Source organism: Salmo salar, chromosome 16 (genome assembly GCF_965601325.2).
Source record: "Salmo salar chromosome 16, fSalSal1, whole genome shotgun sequence".
NCBI lineage: Eukaryota > Metazoa > Chordata > Actinopteri > Salmoniformes > Salmonidae > Salmo > Salmo salar.
In genome coordinates, this window is record NC_138306.1 from 15145300 (window position 1) to 15172066 (window position 26767).

The 26767-nt window shown below is 42.9% G+C and overlaps 1 protein-coding gene across 3 annotated transcripts in view; it reads left to right on the plus strand.

Moving 5' to 3' along the window:
* Nucleotides 1-19944, plus strand: part of dyrk4 (dual-specificity tyrosine-(Y)-phosphorylation regulated kinase 4) — a 33576-nt gene extending 13632 nt beyond the window's left edge. Inside the window, exons 1-13 of one of the 3 annotated variants that reach the window (XM_014147977.3) lie at nt 3473-4205; nt 10670-10744; nt 12145-12294; nt 12724-13038; nt 13682-13818; nt 14423-14563; nt 16076-16214; nt 16392-16473; nt 16621-16793; nt 16928-16988; nt 17337-17466; nt 17625-17806; nt 17936-19944. In XM_014147977.3, coding sequence (XP_014003452.3) covers nt 4182-4205; nt 10670-10744; nt 12145-12294; nt 12724-13038; nt 13682-13818; nt 14423-14563; nt 16076-16214; nt 16392-16473; nt 16621-16793; nt 16928-16988; nt 17337-17466; nt 17625-17806; nt 17936-18204 — 1878 coding nt within the window. In that variant the 5' untranslated portion in view covers nt 3473-4181 and the 3' untranslated portion in view covers nt 18205-19944. Of the gene's footprint in view, nt 1-3472; nt 4206-10669; nt 10745-12144; nt 12295-12723; nt 13039-13681; nt 13819-14422; nt 14564-16075; nt 16215-16391; nt 16474-16620; nt 16794-16927; nt 16989-17336; nt 17467-17624; nt 17807-17935 lie in introns of those variants that run through there. The other 2 variants (XM_014147975.3, XM_014147978.3) reach the window with 2 other exon arrangements.
* The last annotated feature ends 6823 nt before the right edge of the window (nt 19945-26767 follow it).

Genomic DNA, 26767 nt, shown 5'->3' on the forward strand with positions numbered 1-26767 from the left:
ACCTCCCTCATCTTTCATTTTTAAACGCGTTTGTATTTACATTGTTGAGCAATACATGGCACTTTTAGTTTGATTACTAGACAATTGTAACGCTTCAGCTCAAACCATTGCAAATTAACTGTAGTTAATTTGAGTTATTTTATCGACTCCATATTTCTACTTATTGTCAGGCAATGTAGATAGGGATTTTGAACTGGGCAAAGGAAGAGATTTTAGGAAGGGGCTGAGATGATGAGGTGGACAAGGGAGGGGGGGAAGCGTATTGGTGGTCAGAAGTGCTTGAACAGCGGTGTTTGATTACAGGAGATAACGACCACAGTGCTGAAATAGGAGAAGACACTGCAGCATCGCTCTAGCTTATCTCATCATTATCTGCCAGTGTGGATTTTTTGTGCTGTGATTCAAGTATTGTTTTATTATTTGGCTGACACAGAGAGCTGTGCAAGGATCCTGGTCAAAGGATTATTGTCTGATGTGTAAGCTAGTTATAACCAATATAAAACTGTCTCATCATCACCAATATGTGAGATTTTGTACTTTTCAGTCCTATTGATCCTGTGCTATTTTTATACTGATAGGAGATACAAGTTTAGTTTTAGATGTGATGGAGGCATATTTTGACAGAACAGTGGTAATTTCTCTGGAGGACAAGATTTCTGGCACCATGCCAGCATACTCAGAGGCACGTCAGTCTTACTGCCTTAGGAATGGAGACAGCATACATTGGGATATGAATAGATGTACATATACAGTGCATTTGGAAAGTATTCAGACCCCTTCCCTTTTTCCACATTTTGTTACGTTACAGCCTTATTAAAACATTTATGAATTGTTTTTCCCTCATCAATCTAACACAATACCCCATAATGACAAAATGAAAACAGGTTTTTAGACATTTTTGAAAATGTATTAAAAATAAAAAACAGAAATACCTTATTTACATAAGAATTCAGACCCTTTGCTATGAGACTCGAAATTGAGCTCAGGTCCATCCTGTTTCCATTGATCACCCTTGAGCTGTTTCTACAACTTGATTGGAGTCCACCTGTAATACATTCAATTGATTGATTGGACATGATTTGGAAAGGCACACACCTGTCTATATACGGTCCTACAGTTGACAGTGCATGTCAGAGCAGAAATGTAGCCATGAGGTGGAAGGAATTGTCCGTAGAGCTCCAAGACAGGATTTGGGGAAGGGTACTGTGATTGACATTTTTCTGTGTTCAAGCAATTGACTGACTGAACGAATCCTCACTATCAGTACCTGCAATTTGGCAGTACGCCCAAACCTTGTTTTGAGAAAAGGATATCTCATTTCAAGGTCCCAGCTTAAAGAGAATAAGCCTTGTGAGGTATTGGCATGTTACATGCATGACCAAGTATTGGTCGGTCACATGAATGAAGCAAACGTTTATGACTTTAATGATTGTCTGTATATAAGAGAACTAACAGGACTGCCCCAGGTAGAGCTCCTGATCGACATGTGTACTTGGTGCATTGAGTTGGTTGGAACCTCTCCAGCGCGCTGATAATAAACAAGGATTCATTTAAGATTAACTTTGAGTGTCCCTGTGTAAAGGAATTCTGCAGCTGGAGGAAACATGGCTCCATCTCTACGGTGAAGCATGGTGGTGGCAGCATCACGCTGTGGGGATGTTTTTCAGCGGCAGGGACTGGGATCGAGGGAAAGATGAATAGAGCAAAGTACAGAGAGATCCTTGTTGAAAACCTGCTCCAGAGTGCTCAGAACCTCAGAATGGGGCAAAGGTTCACCTTCCGACAGGAAAAAGATCCTAAGCAAACAGCCAAGACAACACAGGAGTGGCTTCGGGACAAGTCTCTGAATGCCCTTGAGTGGCCCAGCCAGATTCTAGACTTGAACCCAATCAAACATCTCTGGAGAGACCTGAAAATATCTGTGCAGCAATCCTCCCCATCCAACCTAACAAAGCTTGAGAGGATCTGCAGTGAAGAATGGGAGAAACTCCCCAAATACAGGTGTGCCAAGCTTGTAGCATCATACCCAAGAAGACTCGAGGCTGTAATCGCTGCCAAAGGTGCTTCAACAAGGTACTGAGTAAAGGGTCTAAATACTTATGTAAATGTGATATTTCCGTGTTTTATTTAGAAGGTGAAAAAATGTCTTAAACTGTTTTTGCCTTGTCATTATGGGGTATGGTGTGTAGATTGATAAGGGGGAAAAAATGTAATCCATTTTAGAATAAGGCTGTAACGTAACAAAATGTGGAAAATTCAAGGGGTCGGAATACTTTCCGAATGCACTGTATGTTTTGAAAAGGATAGTGAAAAAGCAACCACCGACGACAACATCCCTTGATCAATCTGCATTATTTTAAGTCCACCAGTCTTCACTTAAACCTTATTTTATGGGACCAGAATTTATCATCCTTGGCTCAATCAAATGTTCTCCACTGTAAATGAAGCCTGCGTATGCCGAGCATGGCGGTTCTGGAAGTTTTCCTTCAGAAAGGACTTGAGAGCTGCCCAGTTCCAACAGGTTTGACTAAGGGTACAGGGGTAGTAGACTGAAGGAGCACTCTCCATCATGGATAGATCATCCTCCTATAGTCCTGTCTGATTACTGGAAAGCCCTTGTTGCATAACAGCCACTCTATAATCATATTCAACTGAATCATCTGCAGCTTTACTCCAGGCTTCCTCATTTTGTAAGGGGATGGTTTTTGTTTTCATCCGCCTCACCCTGTCTGTGATTAGTCATTCGGTGTTCGTCCCATGTTACAATGGAAAATCATCTTACACTTACATCATTGATGTTCGGGTGTGAAGGACGCCTGGTGTTGTTGTCTCTCACTACGCCATTGAAACACGCCGTTTCTCGGGTCAGCATGAGTTGAGGTGATTTTACTGTTCACATTTTACATGTGCATTTTAGTCATTTAGAAGACTCTCTTATCCAGAGCGACTTACAGTAGTGAATGCATACATTTCATACATTTTTTCCCCCGTACCGGTCCCCCGTGGGAATCGAACCCACAACCCTGGCGTTGCAAACACCATGGTCTACCAACTGAGCCACACGGGACCAACTAGTCTTTATGTGCTGGTACATAATAATCCTCCATTGCAGCATAGGACTACTCATATTGATGATTTGTATAACCTATTATAAAAGTTGTATAACCTATTATAAATCAAGCTGTGCATTACGAGAAGGCCGGTATTATATTATATAGGCTACCTTTACGTGTTGCATCAGTCTTTATTTTGTGTGTGTGCGTGCGTGTGTGTGACAGAGAGAGAGATAGGTCAAATCCAGCACGCCTTTACCATTGTTTGTGTCTGCCAGTGCAAACCTACAATTTCAACGTTTAACACATGAGGTCGAAAGGGGACAAAACTTCACAGGGGGGAATTAATGTTTAACATATTTACAAAAAAATAGTAACTACCCCCTGAGAGGTCTTAAGCCTCAATACAGAGTCTTTATTTGTCATATAGGCATAGTCCAACATATAGATTGTGCAGCAAAGGTTCTGTGGATGGTAAATAGGTTATTTTTAAGGACAGCAGCATGTCTCAACACATCACACGACCATTTCCTGCAACGTGAGGAGCTCAGTACTGCGACTCAGTATAGGCTACCCACAGGGATACAGTGTGCGTTTTAGCCACAGTGCCTCAGCAGTAGGCTACAGTATATTGGCTACTGTATAGTAATGTGCTCAATGGCGCACACTCACCGAGCACTATTGGATTTCAGGAGTGTCGGTGGAATGTAGGGGAGGATAGGTGGCCAAAAATAAATCTATATCGGGAAGACCAAGCTGTCAGATGCAGAAACGTGAACAGGTGGCCTCTCCAGAGACTTACGCGTGACGGTGAATAGACTAACAGCTTACCTCTTTCTCTAATCTTCTGTTAACGACAGCAATACTGACCCTACGGTCAAAATGATGTCTATCGCGGTTTGAGATTCAGGACCCGATCAATTCGTGTTGATTCAAGTGACAGTCGCTCCTCGGTTGGAATTTCGTTGCTGACGTTTTTTTCTCCAAGTGTCAGAGAATCTGAAAGTGACGTCTGGACTTTCGAAGATGTGCTGGCACCTTGCATTTACCTGGATTTCACAGTAGTTACTTTCACGTGTAGGCTACATTGAGATTGGGATTTACTAAGGACCCAGGTGCCAAAGCAGCATGTTTCCCGAAATTAATAACAAGGTGAGGTCAATCATCCATTTTGGGTATATCCATGAATCCGTTATTTATTTCTCTCTTTAGGCTACAGATTTTGACAATAATGATTTTTTTTTACAGCATTTATTTTTGTCTACTTTACTTTTATTTTATATTTTTCTTTAATATCAGAAAGTTATGTATTTTTATGTCTGAAGTCTGAAATAATAATTGTTGTTGTTTTGATTGTATGGAGATTCACTTTTGTATTCCACTTACCCACTTATTTCACAAATACAGACTATTATGATATGTGTTATGAAGTAGGCCTAAACATTTTGTCCCATTTAGTAGGCTAATTTGCCTATAGGTTGTTGTGATTATCTGAGACAGTAAACATGATCCATGACTATTTCAGTCTACACTTTATTTTATGAGTCATGGTGTTGAGATAATCTCTATAGCTTCACCATAAATAGGATCAAACATGATCAAGGACAGAAAACCAGCAACTCATTCATCCACTGTTTACAAAGTATATTAGCCTTGTAATCATGTGTCATTAATTATTTGCAACATCATTGTCACATTGATATCCTAACCAGCCAACTGTACCTCAGTTAAAGTGCAACATTTTATTTGATCTGATTAGCAAAAGTTTGTCGCTCTTATTCAGCTCTTCTTGGTGGGGTTGATGCTCTCCTTTTCATGAGCAAAAAGGCTTTATTTTAAGTATAGCTACTGGAAATCTTAAAACAATTATACTTATAAACTATTGAACTCCAAGACAGTTGTTGTTTGCAATTGTCAATTCAATATTTTCTGTACATGCTTTACTGTAACTGGTGTCATATGAGTCTCAGAAAAGACATAGTTTTGTATATATAGTGTATGTGGACACCCCTTCAAATGATTGGATTCGGCTATTTCAGCCACATCCGTTGCTGACAAGTGTATAAAATCGAGCGCACCGCCATGCAATCTCCATAGACAAACATTGGCAGTAGAATAGCCTTACTGTAGAAGTAGAAGTGCCTTCCTCACCATCTTAAATAAGCATGCCCCATTCAAAACATTTAGAACCAGGAACAGATATAGCCCTTGGTTCACTCCAGACCTGACTGCCCTTGACCGGCACAAAGACATCCTGTGGCATACTGCACTAGCATCAAATAGCCCCCGTGATATGCAACTTTTCAGGGAAGTTAGGAACCAATATACACAGGCAGTTAGGAAAGCTAAGGCTAGCTTTTTCAAACAGAAATTTGAATCCTGTAGCACAAACTCAAAAAAGTTCTGGGACACTGTAAAGTCCATGGAGAATAAGAGCACCTCCTCCCAGCTGCCCACTGCACTGTGGCTAGGAAACACTGTCACCACCGATAAATCCACGATAACTGAGAATTTCAATAAACATATTTCTACGGCTGGCCATGCTTTCCACCTGGCTACCCCTACCCAGGTCAACTGCCCTGCACCCCCCACAGCAACTCGCCCAAACCTCCCCCATTTCTCCTTCACCCAAATCCAGATAGCTGATGTTCTGAAAGAGCTGCAAAATCTGAACCCCTACAAATCAGCTGGGCTAGACAATCTGGACCCTCTCTTTCTAAAATGATCTGCCGAAATTTTTGCAACCCCTATTACTAGCCTGTTCAACCTCTCTTTCGTATCATCTAAGATCCCCAAAGATTGGAAAGCTGCCGCGGTCATCCCCCTCTTCAAAGTGGGAGACACTCTAGACCCAAACTGCTACAGACCTATATCTATCCTACCCTGCCTTTCTAAGGTCTTCGAAAGCCAAGTTAACAAACAGATCACCGACCATTTCGAATCCCACCGTACCTTCTCCACTATGCAATCTGGTTTCCGAGCTGGTCATGGGTGCACCTCAGCCACGCTCAAGATCATAAACGATATCATAACTGCCATCGATAAGAGACAATACTGTGCAGCCGTATTCATCGACCTGGCCAAGGCTTTCGACTCTGTCAATCACCACATTCTTATCGGCAGACTCAACAGCCTTGGTTTCTCAAATGACTGCCTCGCCTGGTTCACCAGCTACTTCTCAGATAGAGATCTGTGTGTCAAATCGAAGGGCCTGTTGTCCGGACCTCTGGCAGTCTCTATGGGGGTGCCACAGGGTTCAATTCTCGGGCCAACTCTCTTCTCTGTATACATCAATGATGTCGCTCTTGCTGCTGGTGATTTTCTGATCCACTTCTATTCTGTATACTTCTGGCCCTTCTTTGGACACTGTGCTAACTAACCTCCAGACGAGCTCCAATGCCATACAACTCTCCTTCCGTGGCCTCCAACTGCTCTTAAATGCAAGTAAAACTAAATGCATGCTCTTCAACCGATCGCTGCCCGCACCTGCCCGCCTGTCCAGCATCACTTCACTGGATGGTTCTGACTTAGAATATGTGGACAACTACAAATACCTAGGTGTCTGGTTAGACTGTAAACTCTCCTTCCAGACCCACATTAAGCATCTCCAATCCAAAATTAAATCTAGAATCGGCTTCCTATTTTGAAACAAAGCATCCTTCACTCATGCTGCCAAACATACCCTCGTAAAACTGACTATCCTACCGATCCTCGACTTCGGCGATGTCATTTACAAAATAGCCTCCAACACTCTACTCAACAAATTGGATGCAGTCTATCACAGTGCCATCCGTTTTGTCACCAAAGCCCCATATACTACCCACCACTACGACCTGTACAATCTCGTTGGCTGGCCCTCGCTTCATACTCGTCGCCAAACCCACTGGCTCCAGATCATCTACAAGTCTTTGCTAGGTAAAGCCCCGCCTTATCTCAGTTCACTGGTCACCATAGCAGCACCCACCCGCACCACGCGCTCCAGCAGGTATATTTCACAGGTCACCCCCAAAGCCAATTCCCCATACTGTATTTATTTACTTATTTTGCTCCTTTGTACCCCAGTAACTCTATTTGTACATTCATCTTCTGCACATCTATCACTCCAGTGTTTAATTGCTATATCATAATTACCTCACCACTATGGCCTATTTATTGCCTTACCTTCCTTATCTTACCTCATTTGCACACACTGTATATAGACTTTTTTTCTACTGTATTATTGACTGTATGTTTGTTTTACTCCATGTGTAACTCTGTGTTGTATGTGTTGAACTGCTTTGCTTTATCTTGGCCAGGTCGCAGTTGTAAATGAGAACTTGTTCTCAGCTAGCCTACCTGGTTAAATAAAGGTGAAATTTAAAAAATAAACTGAAGAACTCAGTGACTTTCAACATGGCGCAATCATAGGATGCCACCTTTCCAACAAGTCAGTTCGCCCTGCTAAAGCTGCCCCGGTCAACTGTAAGTACTGTTATTGTGAAGTGGAAACATCTAGGAGCAACAACGGCTCAGCCGCGAAGTGGTAGGCCACATGAGCTCACAGAACGGGACCTTTGAGTGCTGAAGTGCGTAGCGCATAAAAATCATGTGTCCTCGGTTGCAACACTCACTACGGAGTTTCAAACTGCCTCTGGAAGCACAAGAACTGTTTGTCTGGAGCTTATGAAATGGGTTTCCATGGCCGAGCAGCCACACACAAGCCTAAGATTGCCATGTGCAATGCCAAGTGTCGGCTGGAGTGATGTAAAGCTCGCCGCCATTGGACTCTGCAGCAGTGAAAACGTGTTCTCTGGAGAGATTAATCCCGCTTCACCATCTGGCAGTCCGACGGACAAATCTGGGTTTGGCAGATGCCAGGAGAACACTACCTTCCCCAATGCATAGTGCCAACTGTAAAGTTAGGTGGAAGAGTAATAATGGTCTGAGGCTGTTTTTCATGGTTTTCTGGGCCCCATGATTTTGGAATGAGATGTTCAACGAGCAGGTGTCCACATACTTTCGGTCATGTAGTGTATTTGGAATACTGTGATCCCTTTCAAGAACCTTTCCAGTATCCAGTGAGATGTGCACTGCAACTAGTGAATGGGATAGCTTTGTTGTTGCTCTGGGTAACGTTTTTTTGTTGTTGCTCTCAGACCAACTGACCCACCTAGACCAGTGGAGGCTCCCCAGGGGTGGAAGGGGAGGACCATCCTCCTCAGTGAATTTATAAAATGTTTAATTGTAAAACATTAAAAAAGTTATCTTTTTTTATAATTGATTAAAACACACTATTTTGCAAAGGTCTACAGTAGCCTCAACAGCACTCTTTAGGGTAGCACCATGGTGTAGCCGGAGGACAGCTAGCTTCCGTCCTCCTCTGGTTACATTGACTTCACTACAAAACCTAGGAGGCTCATGGTTCTCACCCCCTTTCATAGATTTACACAGTAATTATGACAACATCCGTAAGATGTCCTCCAGCCTATAAGAGTTCTTGCAGCATGAACTGACATGTTGTCCTCTCAATCAAAGGATCAGAGAATTAATCTAGTACTGAAAGCATAAACTACAGCTAGCTAGCACTGCAATGTATAACATGAGGCGAGTAGTTGACTCAAAGAGAGAGAAAGACAATCGTTTAACAGTTTTGAACAAATTCATTTCTTCCAAACTGGAGGAAAAGCAAGAGAGAAATAGAGAGTGCGTCATTTTTTTTCAATTTCACTTACTTAGCTAGCAAATGTAGCTAGCTAGTTTAGCCCACTGAAACACCCTTCTCAAAGTAACAGAGGGATGCTATTTTAGCTAGCTGGCTATGACTTTCCAACACAACACTGGAACTCTTCCAAATCAAGGTAAGCTTTTGGTATCACTAATATATTGTGTGCACCTACGTTGTAAACTTTAATTCATAGGCTAGGTTGTAGCAACCTCATGATGGGTATAGGGAAAATTAGAGTATCATATAGTAGCCTAAACCCAGAGAAAAAGTTACTTCAGTTATCAGATACTGGACTGTTTGTAATACGACAGTAGGCCTATATAAGACAAATCATTGCACACAGACGTATTGCCTGCTTGGAATGCTCCTTTGCTAATGTAGCCTACACATCCATCTCGAAAAGTGCCTCTCCTTCATGTGGTATGTGACTTGTTCGTATAGTATATGTCTGCGGAGTGCCCATTTCAAATGGAGGAGCTGTTTTGTTAGATTGTATCTGCTGACAGTAGGCGGCAGATAACCTAGCGGTTAGAGTGTTGGGCCAGTAACCAAAAGGTTGCTAGTTCGAATCCTCTACCCAACAAGGTGAAAAATCTGTCTATGTGCCCTTGGGCAAGTCACTTACAATAATTGCTCCAGGGTCACCACTGATAATGGCAGACCCTGGCTGCAGGGGGAGTTGGGATATGCAACAAAAAAAATAACATTTACAATACACACTTGTACATGTGTGAAATAGCATAAATAAAAGCACCCACCAAAAAATAATTATTACTACAGTAAAGTTTAGTGCCCTACCACCTCCCAGGGGGCAGCCAAGGTTGTGCAGTCAAGGTTGTGTTATGTGTACATCCTGCATTAATATTTGAATATGTGTTTGCTGCCTTGAACTCAGATTCCAAACAGCCAATGGTGTGGGCACTGTTGTCCTACTACTCTAAATCCACCCAAAATACCATGCCATATCCTTTTATACATGGCCCTGGGTATGTATGCATGGGAATCAAAATACTGTCATATTCTCGCAAAGGAACCCAACTGGGTCAGTAAGAATATTGAGCGTATGGATGGAAGAGATATCTGTTTAGTGAACTCGTGAAAAAGTATAGTGTTACTGTAGGTCTAGGTCAAGTTCAATCATAAATCTGCTCTGCTACCAAAGTACCCAGCCAACCGTTGCCCGTGCCCTCTCAGGCTCTCTGAGTTTAGTTTAGGTTTTAGTCCACCCATACGGTGTCTCTCAGTCTCTCAACACACTGTTAGTTGACATGCTCCCCTCTGGTTAATGTGGCAGTTGCACCAGAACTAATAGAATCGCAGAGGCTCATATAAAGCCTGGCACCAGACTGAATTGTACTTTGTGAAATGAAGTCAACGATCAGCAGCCCTCTGCTCTCCTCTCCATTACTTCATGGAACATCAGAGCCTATGCTCCAGTAAAGGAATGCAGGTTGTGGAAAAACTGAGTGATAAAAAGAGACCATTGTTACTGTGGTAGCGACTTGCATAAAATACTCTAATTTCAGGGAGTGTGCATCATCTTTGCTTCCCTGGTAATAATCCTACTTCACTGCCCACTGGCTGTTTATATCTGTGGGACCCACCGCTGTGCTGGGACTGAAAGTCCCACCAGCAACAACCAGGCTGTTTATTCTCCTCATTCACAGAGATGCTTTGAAGTTAATCAGTTTATAATTCAAAAAAATACGTGATTTATAATTCATATGAATGACCTCAATGACTTGTTATGAGTCATATTGAATCTATTTAACAAAACTGAATCTGATTTTAGAGAGATTCCCTTGGCAATGCTGTATCCATCGCCGCCCCCTCACTGACTTAAAGAGGTATATAGAAGCGAGTTTTGTGTGTAAATGTAATGTTAAGTCAAGTCTCCCATATTCCTCCACAGTCTTCAAAACCAGAGGCCTTCCCCCACTCACACAGACTCCAGACCCAACAGGCAACCAACAGGCCCTATTTACAGGTGAGCCTTTACTCACAGGTGACCCCTGACCTGCGGAGCATTTGAGCCCCTGCAGACCCACTCTTTCAATCCTGTATCTTTCTGTCTGTGCGATGCCCTCCCCTTTCACTCCACCAGAACTCATTACCCTAGCTAGGTCATGCTACTGGAGGGCACTGGAGTACACGGAATATATGGAGCAACTATCTCGTAACCACTCCCAAGGGGTAAAATCATGGTGCTGCTCACTGTCAGACCTGGATGTGTTTAAGAACACAGAGTAGTAGTCTAGTCAGCTTGAATCCAGTTGTGCATAAGCATGATACTGTATTTGCATCCATGTGCTTGTTATGGCAGGTGCTTGGACCTATATTTAGCCTGTGTCTCTATGCGTCATGACCAAGTTGGCAACTACTGCAGCAGCCTGTGTCTCTATGCGTCATGACCAAGTTGGCAACTACTGCAGCAGCCTGTGTCTCTATGCGCCATGACCAAGTTGGCAGCTACTGCAGCAGCCTGTGTCTCTATGCGTCATGACCAAGTAGGCAGCTACTGCAGCAGCCTGTGTCTCTATGCGCCCTGACCAAGTTGGCAGCTACTGCAGCAGCCTGTGCACGTGCGATTAAATATCACCGCTATGTATAGATTAGGGTGCACTTTTCAACCTGTTGTTTTGGGCTGCTGTGCTTGCTGTAACCAAAGCAAAGGGATATATAACTACCAGTTCCAATTTACAATAACTGTCTATAATAACATCAATGTATTTACATTATTTATACAGGCTGATACAGTCATTACCGTGTAGGAAGTCATTAAATATGTTACTGGCATGCATCATTTTTATGATTTTCTGAATAAACTCATGATCCCTGCCCTTGTTGCAGTCTAGGTTAGAGGTCTCCTTTCCCCATCATTAGCTTGGCTATGCCTGCAAGGCAGCCAGTGACACATGTAAACCTGCTCCTACAGCAAGCAGGATGTCAGCTAGAGAAAGGCCTGCTCCAGTTCAGCTCCCACACAGCAGCAGATAGTGCTGACGCGTTCTGTCAGGGCCCAGTCTCCGATGTTTTGTCCCCGACTCACTCTCACCCTGCTCAGTAATTCCACCCTCAACCCTGGGGGTCCTGGTTACCTGAGCCACCACATTCAGAATGGCCAGAGCAGATCTCTCCCTCTATCCCTCCCTTTATTTTTGCTCCAACTCCCTCTCCCTTCTCCAAACCTTGGCCATAGAGTATGTGATCACATAGTCTCTTCCCACAGCCGCTGTAATTCTGACACCACTGGGGTTAGAGCGCCATGAGTCCGGCAAGCAAGACTAGTTACGACGATGCAATATGTTATTACACTTTTACTGTTTTCATCAGCATGTTTAAAAAAAAAAAACGTCCTTTATTTGAACCCTTTTCTCTCTCCTTTAGAAGTTTAACTCGGAGGGGACCTTGCCCCATCTGGAGCCCCCGGTGATACAGGTGGTTGTCAGCAATGCCAAACTCCACCACCAGCAGTCCGATAGCATCCTGCCCCACATCGCCAACAAGGGGGTGCAGAGCAACTACCAGACACACCAGGTGAGGCTACATTTTACACTGTGTCACACTATACTGTTGTCCTCCAACAGTAAATCACTTGACTCCAGTTGTCAATTGTAAATGCACATGTAAATAATAAGTCCTTGATCGTTTATACACCTTCAGATGAGCCCCAGGAGGAACAGCTCATAACCACAGAGCAAATGGAATGGCATCAAACACATGGAAACCTTGTGTTTGTTGTATTTGATACCATTCCACTGATTCCGCTCCAGCCGTTACCACGAGACCATTCTCCCCAATTAAGGTGCCACCAGCCTCCTGTGCTCTGAGCTGTATCTGACATGTATCGCCCCCAGCAATGTAAAAGGAAGTGAGACCTGTTTCATCAGGGTTGGGCTAAGTGATAGTGCCAAAGTGTTGTGAGAACAGATCAGCTGACCTCTTCTGTCCTTTTGTGATTGGCAGGATGAGAGATCAAAGCCCTCCTCCCAGTTCCCCATGCGGTTCGGCTCCTCCGTGGAGAACCTGTCTGACTCCATCACCACCAAGGGCCTCAGCAACAAGCTGGAGGATAAGAAGCTTTATGAGGGACAGAGGCTGCCCATGTCTCCCACAGAGGCACTGAGGCACTTCCAGGGGCGTCTGACAGAGTTTGAGCAGGAGGAGATCATGGACTACTCAGAGATCTGGTTCCTGGGTCTGGAGACCAAGAAGATTGAGGGCTCTCACGGGATTCCTCAGAACGCAGGCTACGACGACGAGCACGGCAGCTACAACAAGGTAAAGTTTCATCAAGGATTTGAACAAACGTTTCTCATAAGCATGTGTTTATTTTCTATGATTGTGCTTTGCTTTTTGTGTATTGATGTGAATATTGATGTGTATATTGATGTGTACAGTATTTTGATGTATATACAGGGCCCATATGTGAAAGAGACCTTGGTCTCAGCATGACTCCCTATCAAAATAAAGGTTAAATAAAAAATGTATAAATATTATTGTGGCTCCTTAAGGTGAAAAGTAGGAGGGTTTTTGTTTATTTGCAAGACATTATGCTGTGAGCTCTCGCTCAACTTTAAGGTAAACTTCTTTGAAATGACGTTAAGGCACAAGGACAGCAGTCCAATGCAGTCCAATGCAGTCTAATGCAGTCCAATGCAGTCCAATGCAGTCCAATGCACTGTGAGGATTGTTTAGACTCATGACCAGAGCTAGTGTTTGGCACTGGAAGTAGTAGGGGAAATGTTCCTAATGTAGTCATTACAAACAACCATCATTAAAGGATGTCATTGTACTGTATCACCAACTACTAATTAAGTACATGCAATATGAAGCTGTTGTATTAAAAAAATATTGTCCGACATACCATACACACAGCACACCAAAAACGTCCTATTGAATGTTCTGTCTGTCCCGTATCCAGGTTTTACACGACCACATTGGCTTCCGCTTTGAGGTGTTGGAGGTAATCGGGAAGGGATCCTTTGGACAGGTCCTGAAATGTCTGGACCACAAGACCCAAGAACTGGTTGCCATCAAGGTCATTCGCAACAAGAAAAGGTAGAAACAAAACATTTTGCTTTTGAATGTGCATCCAGTGCTCAAAGACTCTGAAACTGACCTTCTTGTGTGAGGTCATTAAACATGGACCTCTTCGTGACCTTTTCATGGGGAGGTCCAAAGGAGTCTCCTCGGTATTGCTTTACTAGTCATCTCTCAGGTGATCCAAAGCTCTGTGTGTCAATGGAACTCCCCCTTCTCCTCTTTGACTTTGACTGATGCAGATGTCGTCAGTGCTTACTGCCCTTTAATAATGCAGAAAACAAAATAGGCGCCTAACGCCTCAGGGCTGCCTTGGTCTCGCCACTGTGGCCTTGTCTTGAGCAAAGCCCTCTCTCAAAAATCGTGTTTCTCCTGGGAGAGGAGAGGAGCTTTTCCCTTCTTTACAGCTGTCGTAATTTCTCACATCAAAGGACATTAACTGGAATTGAAAAATATTACAGTAGCTAAAAGATTTTCCATGGTCACTGCAAAACTAAAGCTTGTCAGTCAAAAATCTGTCACTGTGATTCATATTATATTATTTTTGTTAGGCTTTCATACTGTTTTGAATGGTTAAATCCAGAATGGAGATATGACCTGACTAACTCTTATTGGACTTCAGGTTTCATCACCAGGCCCTAGTGGAACTAAAGATCCTGGATGCTGTGAGGAGGAAAGACAGGGAAAACTGCCACAATGTCATCCATATGAAGGAATACTTCTACTTCCGCAACCATCTCTGCATCTCCTTCGAGCTGCTAGGGTGTGTAGTGTGTATAACACTATTATAAGTCAACTGGAATTAGGCTGTGATTAAAGCAATCACACACACCAGGGTTGGGGTCAATTCCAATGGAAGGCAGTCAATTCAGAAAATAAACTTGAAATGCAATTCAACATTTTAATAAAGGGGCATCTATTTGCAATGACTTTTCAATAAACTGAGAAGTAGAAGATATTTATTTCAAATGTTTTCCATTTTTGAATTTGAAATTAAATTCACATCTTGAATTGACCCCAGCCCTGACACGCACACATGCGCAAATACAATCAAAATAGTCCCGGTCGTAGATAAATGAAAACCTGAATAATGAATGTGTTACTCAAAGGTATTCGAGGTTGGGCACCTCTCCCGAGACATAACAACCAGACTTAAGCCGTGAACTCCCCTATCACATACACAGCTCGCTTATCACTAGTCATTCCATGTGCTACACTACTTGAGCAAAGTGAGCTTCCCACCTAGAACAATCTGCCTCAAACAACCTAGCCTTAGGTTCCCTCGGAGACAAGATAGTCTTCTGGGTCATTCCACCAATTGAGTACCTTTTGAGTAGTGTAATTATTTAAAAAGGAATAGTTTAACCATATAAAAACAAGAGTTCAGTTCACGTCAACAGGGTTGACCTTAAAATGAGAGAGGTTTTTATTTGACCTTAAAATGAATCACTAAATCACGTGAAATAAATAGTAATCTTCAGAAATAACATTGGCAAAGCAACAAAATAACGAGGGCTTTACAATGATGGAGAAAACTTGGAGAAATGTTGGGGTTAAGTGGGTGGGTTAAAATCTTCCTAGAAGTCACAGAGGGACATGTCAAAATGCAGAATTTTGCCACTTTAGTAAGCCTTTATTCATATAAAAAAACAGATGTATTGAATTTTTCCATGTGGTCTATATTTAAGGGCACTTCATTTAATATATCAGGCTTTAATATTTGTGCACCATTTCAACCTAAAATATCAAAAGGGACTAATTTAGTGGAACAACCCTTCTATACCAGTCTGGCTGACCTTTAGTAGACGTCGTAGACTGCCATCTTGCCCTGTCTAGCGTTTCCGTCACCCAATCCCTTAGTTAATGCCCTATCTCTATCCTCTGCCTGCTCGGGGTGTGAAGGCTCCGGTTACACTGACCAGAGAAGTTTGTGCTTCACATAAGTACTGAAATATACCAGGAATATCTCTCTTCTTAAGTCTCTCTTCTTAAAACTAAGACATTCTAGAATGTTCAGTAATCTGATATAGCATGTTCACTTCCGTTTCTATATCTGATTACTAAACTGCACGGTCCTGCTAGATTCGACAGCGCCATGGCATGAAAAAAAACACTGTGAAGTGCTGCCCTCTAGAGGACTAATAAACTGTAACGCTTGAGACCAAGTGCAAGTGTGGGAAAAAGAGAAAGAAGCGAGACTGAGACTAGTGGCAGAAAGCTGTGTTTATCATTCTACCAGTTCTTTAAATGATTGTGTCTTTGTGTCTTCTTATAGAGTCAACCTTTATGAGCTGATCAAGAAGAACAATTTCCAGGGCTTCAGTCTGGCCTTGATTCGTCGTTTCACCCACTCCCTGCTCAAGTGCCTGCAGATGCTGCATAAGGAGAAGATCATTCACTGTGACCTCAAACCGGTAAGGTTCCTCAGACATACTGTATCGGCTCTGCATAGAGGAATAACACAAATAATATTTGGCTGATAAGTCAGACATGCTAATGCACAGTACCAGTGCTCTATAAAGAAAATGAAATGGGCTGCACTTTGATTGGTTACTTGGAAAATGAACATTGCTTCTCTTTTTTCACAAAAGGAAAACATCCTTCTGTCTCAGAAAGGACAAGGAAATATCAAGGTGGTGGACTTTGGGTCCAGCTGTTATGAGCAGCAGAGAGGTGAGTGTCTCACCTGATTTAAATACCTGTTACACTTGGTATAAGTCTGATATTTAAAGCTCCAAAGCCACCGCACTCATATACAGTAGCCAAATTTGAACATGAACACTGTTCTCTCCCTCTTCTTCTCCTTGCCTGCCATTGTAGTCTACACCTACATCCAGAGTCGTTTCTACCGCTCCCCAGAGGTGATCCTGGGCCACCCCTACAGTATGGCCATCGACATGTGGAGCCTGGGCTGCATCATGGCTGAGCTCTACACCGGCTTCCCGCTATTCCCTGGGGAGAGCGAGGTGGAGCAGATCGCCTGCATCATGGAGGTACGCTCCCAACCACCTGCAGACATACAGCCTCAGACCTCAGCGCTAGCCAATTGGAATTACTGGTGTTGGATGTTTTTAGCAATCCATTTATCCATCACCATTCAAGGACATTCTCTTATTTTATTTCTTAGGTATTCGGAATGCCTCCCAATGATTTTGTGCAGACAGCATCCAGGAAAAGATTGTTTTTCGGTAAGAACTTTCTGTGGTTTGTACAGTAAAAAATGTTTCTTTCGCTCGGATATATAAGGTAGGCTGCGTTTAGATAGGCGGCCTAATTCTGATATTTTTTCCACTCATTTGTCTTTTGACAAATCACATCAGATCTTTTCAAATCTGATTGGTCAAAAACCCAATTCGTGAGAAAAAAAATCTGAATTGGGCTGCCTGTCTAAACGCAGCCGTATGAACGTATACAATGCAAGCAATAAAACATTTTAAAGGATTTATGTCTAGGATTAATCAGATGAATCCCTGGGTTGTGTTTGAAGCATGAGGTTTGGTAAGTCTCTAACTGGCGTGTTTGATGACTTGTTGCAGACTCCAAAGGAAACCCCAGAAACATCACAAACAGCAAAGGGAAGAAGAGGCGGCCCAATTCCAAAGACCTGGCCAGTGTGTTGAAAACCAATGATCCTCTGTACCTGGACTTCCTTCGACGCTGCCTCATGTATGTCATCACCAACACACTAGAAATCTAGCATTCAGCACAGGCTTATTAAGCTATGGTGACACCGTCACGAATAGCAGAGTTAGTTGTCATGAGATTTCTGGTAATTTGCTCCATCTTCTCCATCCATCTTCACTGTGTATTCCTGTGCTATCTAGGTGGGATCCAACCAAGCGTATGACACCAGATGAGGCGATGCAACATGAGTGGATCCAGGAGGCCCGTCTCAACAAGCTCAGGCCCAAAACACGACCCATGATGAGGAAGCCCAGTGAAAGCATGAGCAGCACAGAAAACAACTACAAGGCCACTTACCGCAAAATAGTCACTAACAGGACAGGTAAGACCAGGCCTCTCGCTTGTTTTTTTTCTCTAAAATCAATCTTCACAATGTGTCAGATCAATTTATGGATTAAACCACATCATTTTGTATGTGTGAAACACCATGTCCTCCCATTTTACATTGCAGCTGAGAAGATCGGGTCCGATAGCAACAACAAGCTGAAGAGGGACCTCTCCGCCAAGGCAGGGGGCAAGATGGTGACCGCTGAGCGACTACGTCCCATTGGAGCGTCAGCAGAGGAGCAGTTGTGTGAGGGCGTGGCCAAGGTCAACAGGGACACCAATCACGAGGCGAGCGAGGAGAGGCCCGTGCACATCATCATCAAGCCTCAGCTAGATGTGGGCACCGACGGAGAGTGCCAGGAGTCGTCCCAGTGTCTGCCCCCTATCATGTAGCAGCACAGGCAGGCAGCACTAGGCGTTATGGACTTTAACATCATCAAAGAGGCACAGTGGATAATGAATACTGTGGTCATGTCTAGAGGATTTCCCGTTTTGTAACATTCCTGTGGTCTATGACACGCATTCAATACGTTTAATAAAGTCACCTCAGCTCAGGGTTTCCCAAACTCAGGACCCTAACAGGAGCACGTTTTGCTTTTTTGCCTTAACACTACACAGCTGATTCAGATGGTCAAAGCTTGATGATTAGCTGATTCATTGAATCAGCTGTGTAGTGCTAGGGGAAAAACCAAAGCGTGCACCCCATGGGGTCCCGAGGACCAAGTTTGGGAAATCCTGCATTGTCTACTGGTCATGGAGGAGAGCAAATATTGATAGTTTGGCAAGCTACCAATCCTGACTGAAACAAAGGTTATTGTTGATGTTCCATTTACTGTATAAAAGAGGCTCAGAGACAGAGACAGGATCAGTTGAAGTTACAAATGCGGAATACCCTGGCACGCACGACAGCGTTACGCTTTTGTTATGTGCCCCCTTTGTATCCAAGACCACAATCCTCAGTCCCACCTAGTGTTACCTTTTGTACATTTACTTCTTGCAATGTATTATTTCTGTTTTAGGTTCATCTTTTACTACTGTACTTTCTGTGTAGATATTCCAAACCAAAGCCGCGGTGTTGTGCAATATTTTGCATGGCTTAAACAAAACAAAAACATCTTCCTTTAAATGGTTTTACATTCAACAAAATGGCTATTAGTTTCTGAAGGAGCGTGTGCAATAAAGGCTGAGACATTTTTGTCACTACTGATCTTTCAGCTCAGTTGTGCCCTGGAAGAAAAAATGTGCTATTCAAACCTTTATGACTGGTATCTTTATTAGATTGAATAATAAGATTGGCACGATATTACATTATATTATCATGGTTATTATGAGGTTGATAATGAGGATTGTTTATGTACATTTATCCAGGCATAGGGTATGTTTGTAATGGCTTGTTTTTCTTGTACATACCTGCTGTGATGGTTGATATATGTAATGCAGAAAATAATGTATGGAGTATGTTACAGGTTATTGTAAAGTGTAGACAAGGTTTTACTTGTATTATCTATGTATGAAAAAAAAACATTTTGTACTCGATTATGTTTGTGTTTGGAATCGTTTTTACTATTAGACAGAGACAATCCTATTAATAGTTTGTGCCTTGCAGTATTAGAATCCTTGCACTTTACCTCTGTATTTATCTCGCCCACCAGCCGGCTGCTCTCTCTGTTGAGATGCCAGCAATTCGAGCCTGGGGACCAGGTTACCACTGTATGTACCTGGGATAAAAGACTAAGATTCTCCATGTAAAAGTAATCAGATGAGAATGTGATTATTGATATTGCTTGCCAGGAAATATTCAGCTAGGGAGTAGCATCATTTTGTGTTATCCCATGGCAGTTTCTATAAGTCAATGTAATGGCAAAGAATAGAACAAATAAAAAATAATTGTATTGGTGACATATCTTTGTAGCTGTAAGGCCAGAGTACAGTGTTTTGTGAAATGTATGCTGTCATTTCACTTGCATCTGATAAATGAACTAGCTGCACAAGCATACAGGGAGTCGCCATAATATGTCTGTATCTCAATAGTATATACACAAATAAAGATTGAAGAGTAACAGGATTGAACAAGAATATAAGTGGAAAGTGAGTAATTTCAATTTTTATTGGGAAATAAAATAGTTGCTTCAACTTGTATGCCTCAGTCTTTGATCTTAATTATTCACACACAAATAACGAAACTGCAGGTCTTGTATAATTAGAAGACTATGCCATGTAAGCCCAGTCCATTACATATAATCATATGCTAGTTTACTTGCAGAGAAATAATAGCGTAATTGCTGACCAAAGCGCCCGTGCCTCGTGCGCGAGCGTTTCAAAATAAATGTACTCATACACTGAACAAAAATATAAACATAACATGAAATTACTCACTTTCCACTCATATTCTTGTTCAATCCTGTTACTCTTCAATCTTTATTTGTGTGACTAAGTGTCACAGTCCCATGTTTCATGAGCTGAAATAAAACATCCCAGAAATGTTCCATACGCATAAAAAGCTTATTTCTCTCAAATGTTGTGCATAAATGTGTTTTTTTATTTATTTTATTTCTGTACTTCACCTTTATTTAACCAGGTAGGCTAGTTGAGAACAAGTTCTCATTTACAATTGCGACCTGGCCAAGATAAAGCAAAGCAGTTTGACACATACAACAACACAGAGTTACACATGGAATAAACAAACATACAATCAATAATACAGTAGAAAAATCTATATACAGCATGTGCAAATGAGGTAAGGCAATAAATAGGCCATGGTGGCGAAGTAATTACAATATAGCTGTCACGTTCGTCATATGGAGTGGACCAAAACGCAGCGGGAATGTAAGTGCTCATCTTCTTCTTTATTTATAAAGAAACGTGATACAAAACACTTAAACAAAATAACGACGAAAAAACAGTCTCGTAAGGACAAAATGACTATACAGAGAAACAACTACCCACAAATCCCATGATAAAAACACCTCTATTAAATAGGACCTTCAATTAGAGGCAACGAGGAACAGCTGTCTCCAATTGAAGGTCAACCCAATAAACTACGCATAGAAATAGAACAAATAGAACGAACATAGAAATACACTAACAAGAATATAAACCAAAACACCCCGTAACACCCTAAACAAACACCCCCGCCACGCCCTGACCAAACTGTAATAACAAACAACCCCTTTTACTGGTCATGACGTGACAATAGCAATTAAACACTGGAATAGTAGGGTGTGCAGAAGATGCATGTGCAAGTAGAGATACTGGGGTGCAAAGGAGCAAGATAAATAAATAAATACAGTATGGGGATGAGGTAGATTGGATGGGCTATTTACAGATGAGCTATGTACAGGTGCAGTGAGCTGTGAGCTGCTCTGACAGCTGGTGCTTAAAGCTAGAGGGGGAGGTAAGAGTCTCCAGCTTCAGAGATTTTTGCAGTTCGTTCCAGTCATTGGCAGCAGAGAACTGGAAGGAGAAGTGGCCAAAGGAAGAATTGGCTTTGGGGGTGACCAGTGAGATATACCTGCTGGAGCGCGTGCTATGGGTGGGTGCTGCTATGGTGACCAGTGAACTGAGATAAGGCGGGGCTTTACCTAGCAGAGACTTGTAGATGACCTGGAGCCAGTGGGTTTGGCGACGAGTATGAAGCGAGGGCCAGCCAACGAGAGCATACAGATCGCAGTGGTGGGTAGTATATGGGGCTTTGGTGACAAAATGGATGGCACTGTGATTGGCACTGCATCCAATTTGTTCAGTAGAGTGTCGGAGGCTATTTTGTAAATGACATTGCTGAAGTCGAGGATCGGTAGGATAGTCAGTTTTACGAGGGTATGTTTGGCAGCATGAGTATTCTACATTTAATTTTGGATTGGAGATGTTTAATGTGAGTCTGGAAGGAGAGTTTACAGTCTAACCAGACACCTAGGTATTTGTAGTTGTCCACATATTCTAAGTCAGAACCGTCCAGAGTAGTGATGCTGGATGGGCGGGCAGGTGCAAGCAGCGAACGGTTGAAGAACATGCATTTAGTTTTACTTGCATTTAAGAGCAGTTGGAGGCCACAGAAGGAGAGTTGTATGGCATTGAAGCTCATATGGAGGTTAGTTAACACAGTGTCCAAAGAAGGGCCAGAGGTATACAGAATGGTGTCGTCTGCGTAGAGGTGGATCAAAGAATCACCAGCAGCGAGAGCGACATCATTGATGTATACAGAGAAGAGAGTCGGCCCGAGAATTGAACCCTGTGGCACCCCCATAGAGACTGCCAGAGGTCCGGACAACAGGCCCTCCGATTTGACATACTGAACTCTATCTGAGAAGTAGTTGGTGAACCAAGCGAGGCAATCATTTGAGAAACCAAGGCTGTTGAGTCTGCCAATAAGAATGTTGTGATTGACAGTGTCGAAAGCCTTAGCCAGGTCGATGAATACGGCTGCACAGTATTGTCTCTTATCGATGGCGGTTATGATATCGTTTAGGACCTTGAGCGTGGCTGAGGTGCACCCATGACCAGCTCTGAAACCAGATTGCATAGCGGAGAAGGTATGGTGAGATTCGAAGTGGTGGGTAATCTGTTTGTTAACTTGGCTTTCAAAGACCTTAGAAAGGCAGGGTAGAATAGTCTGTAGGTCTGTAGCAGTCTGGGTCTAGAGTGTCTCACCCTTTGAAAAGGGGGATGACCGCGGCAGCTTTCCAATCTATGGGAATCTCAGACGATATGAAAAAGAGGTTCAATAAGCTAGTAATATTGGTTGCAACAATTTCGGCAGATCATTTTAGAAAGAGAGGGTCCAGATTGTCTAGCCCGGCTGATTTGTAGGGGTCCAGATTTTGTAGCTCTTTCAGAACATCACCTATCTGGATTTGGGTGAAGGAGAAATGGGGGAGGTTTGGGCGAGTTGCTATGGGGAGTGCATGGCTGTTGACTGGGGTAGGGGTAGCCAGGTGGAAAGCATGGCCAGCCGTAGAAAAATGCTTACTGCAATTCTCAATTATTGTGGACTTATCGGTAGTGACAGTGTTTCCTAGCCTCAGTGCAGTGGGCAGCTGGTAGGAGATGCTCTTATTCTCAATGGACTTTACAGTGTCCCAGAACTTTTTTGAGTTTGTGCTACAGGATGCAAATTTCTGTTTGAAAAAGCTAGCCTTAGCTTTCCTAACTGCCTGGGTATATTGGTTCCAAACTTCACCAAAAAGTAGCATATCACGGGGGCTATTCGATGCTAATGCAGAATGCCACCGGATGTTTTTGTGCTGGTCAAGGGCAGACAGGTCTGGAGTGAACCAAGGGCTATATCTATTCCTGGTTCTAATTTTCTTTGAATGGAGCATGCTTATTTAAGATGGTGAGGAAGGCACTTTTAAGGAATAACCAGGCATCCTCTACTGACGGGATGAGGTCAAGGGTTTACAGGGTTTACATCCCTGTTAGTGAGCATTTCTCAGTTGAATCCATCCACCTGACAGGTGTGGCATATCAAGAAGCTGATCAAACAGCATGATCATTACACAGGTGCACCTTGTGCTGGGGGACAATAAAGGCCACTCTAAAATGTGCAGTATTGTCACACAAAACAATGCCACAGATGTCTCAAGTCTTGAGGGAGCGTGCAATTGGCATGCGGACTGCAGGAATGTACACCAGAACTGTTGACAGGTAATTTAATGTTAATTTCTCTACCATAAGCCACCTCCAATTTCGTTTTAGAGAATAAGGCAGTATGTCCAACCGGCCTCACAACTGCATATCACATGTATGACGTTGTGTGGGCGAGCGGTTTGCTGATGTCAACGTTGTGAACAGAGCGCGCCATGGTGGCGGTGGGGTTATGGTATGGGCAGGCATAAACTACGGACAACGAACACAATTGCATTTTATCGATGGTAATTTGAATGCACAGAAATACCGTGACGAGTACCTGAGGCCCATTTTGAGGCCCATTTCGAGGCCCATTTCTTTTAAGGTATCTGTGACCAACAAATGCATATCTGTATTCCCAGTCATGTGAAATCCATATATTAGGGCCTAATGAATTTATTTCAATTGACTGATTTCCTTATATGAACTGTAACTCAGAAAAATCTTTGAAATTGTTGCATTATGCGTTTAACGAGCGTCTGCGTAGCCAGGCACCAGAACTTGTTCTATTTCAGATGCTTGACGAGCTGCAAGTCCCGCCTCTCCCATCTACTCATTGGTTGTTTACGAGCATATACCCACGTGGGTGATTGAAAGATGAACACGTTTTGACATTGAGAAAGCTTACGATACCATATGGAGGGAAGGGTTGTTGGTCAAGTTGAGTACATTAGACATTGGGGGATGTCTGTATAACTGTATCATGGACTTCCTGTTCGATCAGGTCATGCGGTTGAGGATGGGGTCAGAATTGTCAATGTGGTTTGAAGTGGACAATGGTACTCCTCAGGGAAGTGTGGTTAGTCCAGTGTTGTACACCTTGATGATAGATTACATTTTTAAGAAGGTGGGACAGGGAGTGAGTGTGGTCTTGTATGCTGATGATGGGGCTGTATGGAAGAGAGGTGGGAATGTGAAATATGTGATGAGGAAGATGCAAGAATCTGTGGGATTTGTCTCTAACATGGGGGTTTAGGATGTCTGTGGCCAAGTCCTGCTTTATGGTGTTTTCTAGGAGGAAAGTTAAAGATGTTAGGCGGCAAATATACAGCCAGGATATAGGCAGGGTGTCTGAGTTTAAGTATTTAGGTATGTGGTTTGATGAGAGGCTTACGTGGAAGAGACATGTTGAGTATATGAAGTGTAGGAAGGTGCTGAACCCCATGAGGGCAGTGTCAGGATATGATTGGAGGTCAGATAGACAAACACTGTTGTGTATGTATCAGGCATTGATCAGGTCATCTTTGGATTATGGGTGCTTTGTATATGGATCCACAGCCAAAATGGTACTACAGCACCTGGATAGGATACAGTCAAGGGCCCTGAGATTGTGTGTGGGTGCCTTCAGGACGACACCTGCTGAGGCATTGCAGGTGGATAGTGGGGAACTGCCACTGAGGATAAGGAAAGACAAACAAGCATTAGTGTACTGGGCGAGGTTGAAAGGGAGTTCAGAAGGACATCCTGCGGTAACAGCAGCTGGGGAATGCTGGGAGCGATGAGTGGGTAAGCAGAGGGCGTATGGGTGGACAATTGGGCAGAAAGTGGTAGAATATGGAACTGGGGAGAGAGAGAGAGAGATAGGGCCGACAATTACATTAGGGAACGTTCCTCCGTGTCTGTTTCCCAAAACCAAGTGTAGATGTGGATATGATTGAGGGCAGTAGAGAATGAGTTGAGGAGGTGAGACGGGGTGTGGAGAGATATATAGATAATCGGTTTAATTTGTTTTTAAGGATATATACAGATTGTTCAAAGGATCCGGTCAGTGGTAGGGTGGGTCCAGGGGTGTATATCCCAGATTTCAATGTTAGAGTAGGTAAGAGGTGGAAGCAGGTCTGTGTGATGAGTGTTTACTGGAGGAAACGGTGGAGCATGTGTTGATATTTTGTGAACTGCATGACATAGATAGGGAGAGATTGTGTGAAAGGGTTCGACAGACTGGATGGGGTTGGGGTTTGGGTAGTGTAGTGGGGGGGAGGAAAGGAGAGAGAAGTGGTGTCTAGGGCTCTATTTCCCTTTCTTAAAGGAACAGGACTAATGAAGAGAATTTAATGTAGGTAGGCAGTGACTGGCCTCACACTCCAGTACAATAGATGGAGGTGTATTTCCCTTAAAAGGTGGATGTGATCCGCCAACCCAATCTCAAATAAGAAGAAGATGAATGTGGTCCACACTTTAGTCCAGTTGGTGGCTGTAATGCACTTTAAAGTTGGTTGCCAACCCCCATATAAAATCAACAGAAGAAGAACGAACGAGGCGAGAATAATCAAAGAAAACTAAAAACTATCTAGGTTTCCCCTTTTATCTATGGATTAATTGTCGGAGTAGAGAACACACGATTTCGTTTTAATCAAAATGGGTCAAAATCCTTCAAAGATCCAGCATAAAAAAAGACCATATCCATTTCAGGTAAAATAACCCAATGTTTATCTCCCAGGACAAATTAGCTACCAGCAGCATGCTAGCTAAATGTCCGTGAAAGTTTCATATGTGTTTTGACCTCCCCAAATTAATATAGTTCCCAGTTGGTTTTGGTATTTTAACCTGGGTGTCATTGAACCTGGGTGTCACCCATGAGACAGCCAATAGGGAGGAAGTCAGAGAACTGGCAGTGTGGTGCCAGAAAAACAACCTCTCCCTCAATGTGAAAATGTGAAAATTCTAAACAAGAGTGCCAAGTCTAGGACCAAAAGGCTCCTTAACAGCTTCTATCCCCAAGCCATAAGACTGCTGAACAATTAATCAAATGGCCACCCGGACTATTTACATTGACCCCCCCCCCCCCCCCAATTAACTTTTACACTGCTGCTACTCTCTGTTTATTATCTATGCATCGTCACTTCACCCCTACCTACAGGTACAAATTACCTCTAACATGTACCCCTGCACACTGACTCGGTACCGTACCGGTACCCCCTGTATATAGCCTCGTTATTGTCATGTTATTGTGTTACTTTTTATAATGTTTTACTTTAGTTTATTTGGTAAATATTTTCTTCTTGAACTGCACTGTTGGTTAAGGGCTTATATGTAAGTAAGCATTTCACGGTAAGGTCTACAGTTGTATTCGGCGCATGTGACAAATAGAGTTTGATTTGATTTAAAGTATTTTTACTTGAGTACTTTACACTACTGCAACATGGAACTCTATTCAACATCAAGTAAGTCATGCAAGCAGTAAGTCAGATAAAAAATACACCTTATGGAACAGCGGAGACTGTGCAGCGATACACACATACACAGACGCACATACACATACACGTGGATTTTGTGTTGTAGAGTAGTGGCCTGAGCGCACACACTAAAGGAAAATTCTACCCCAAAACTA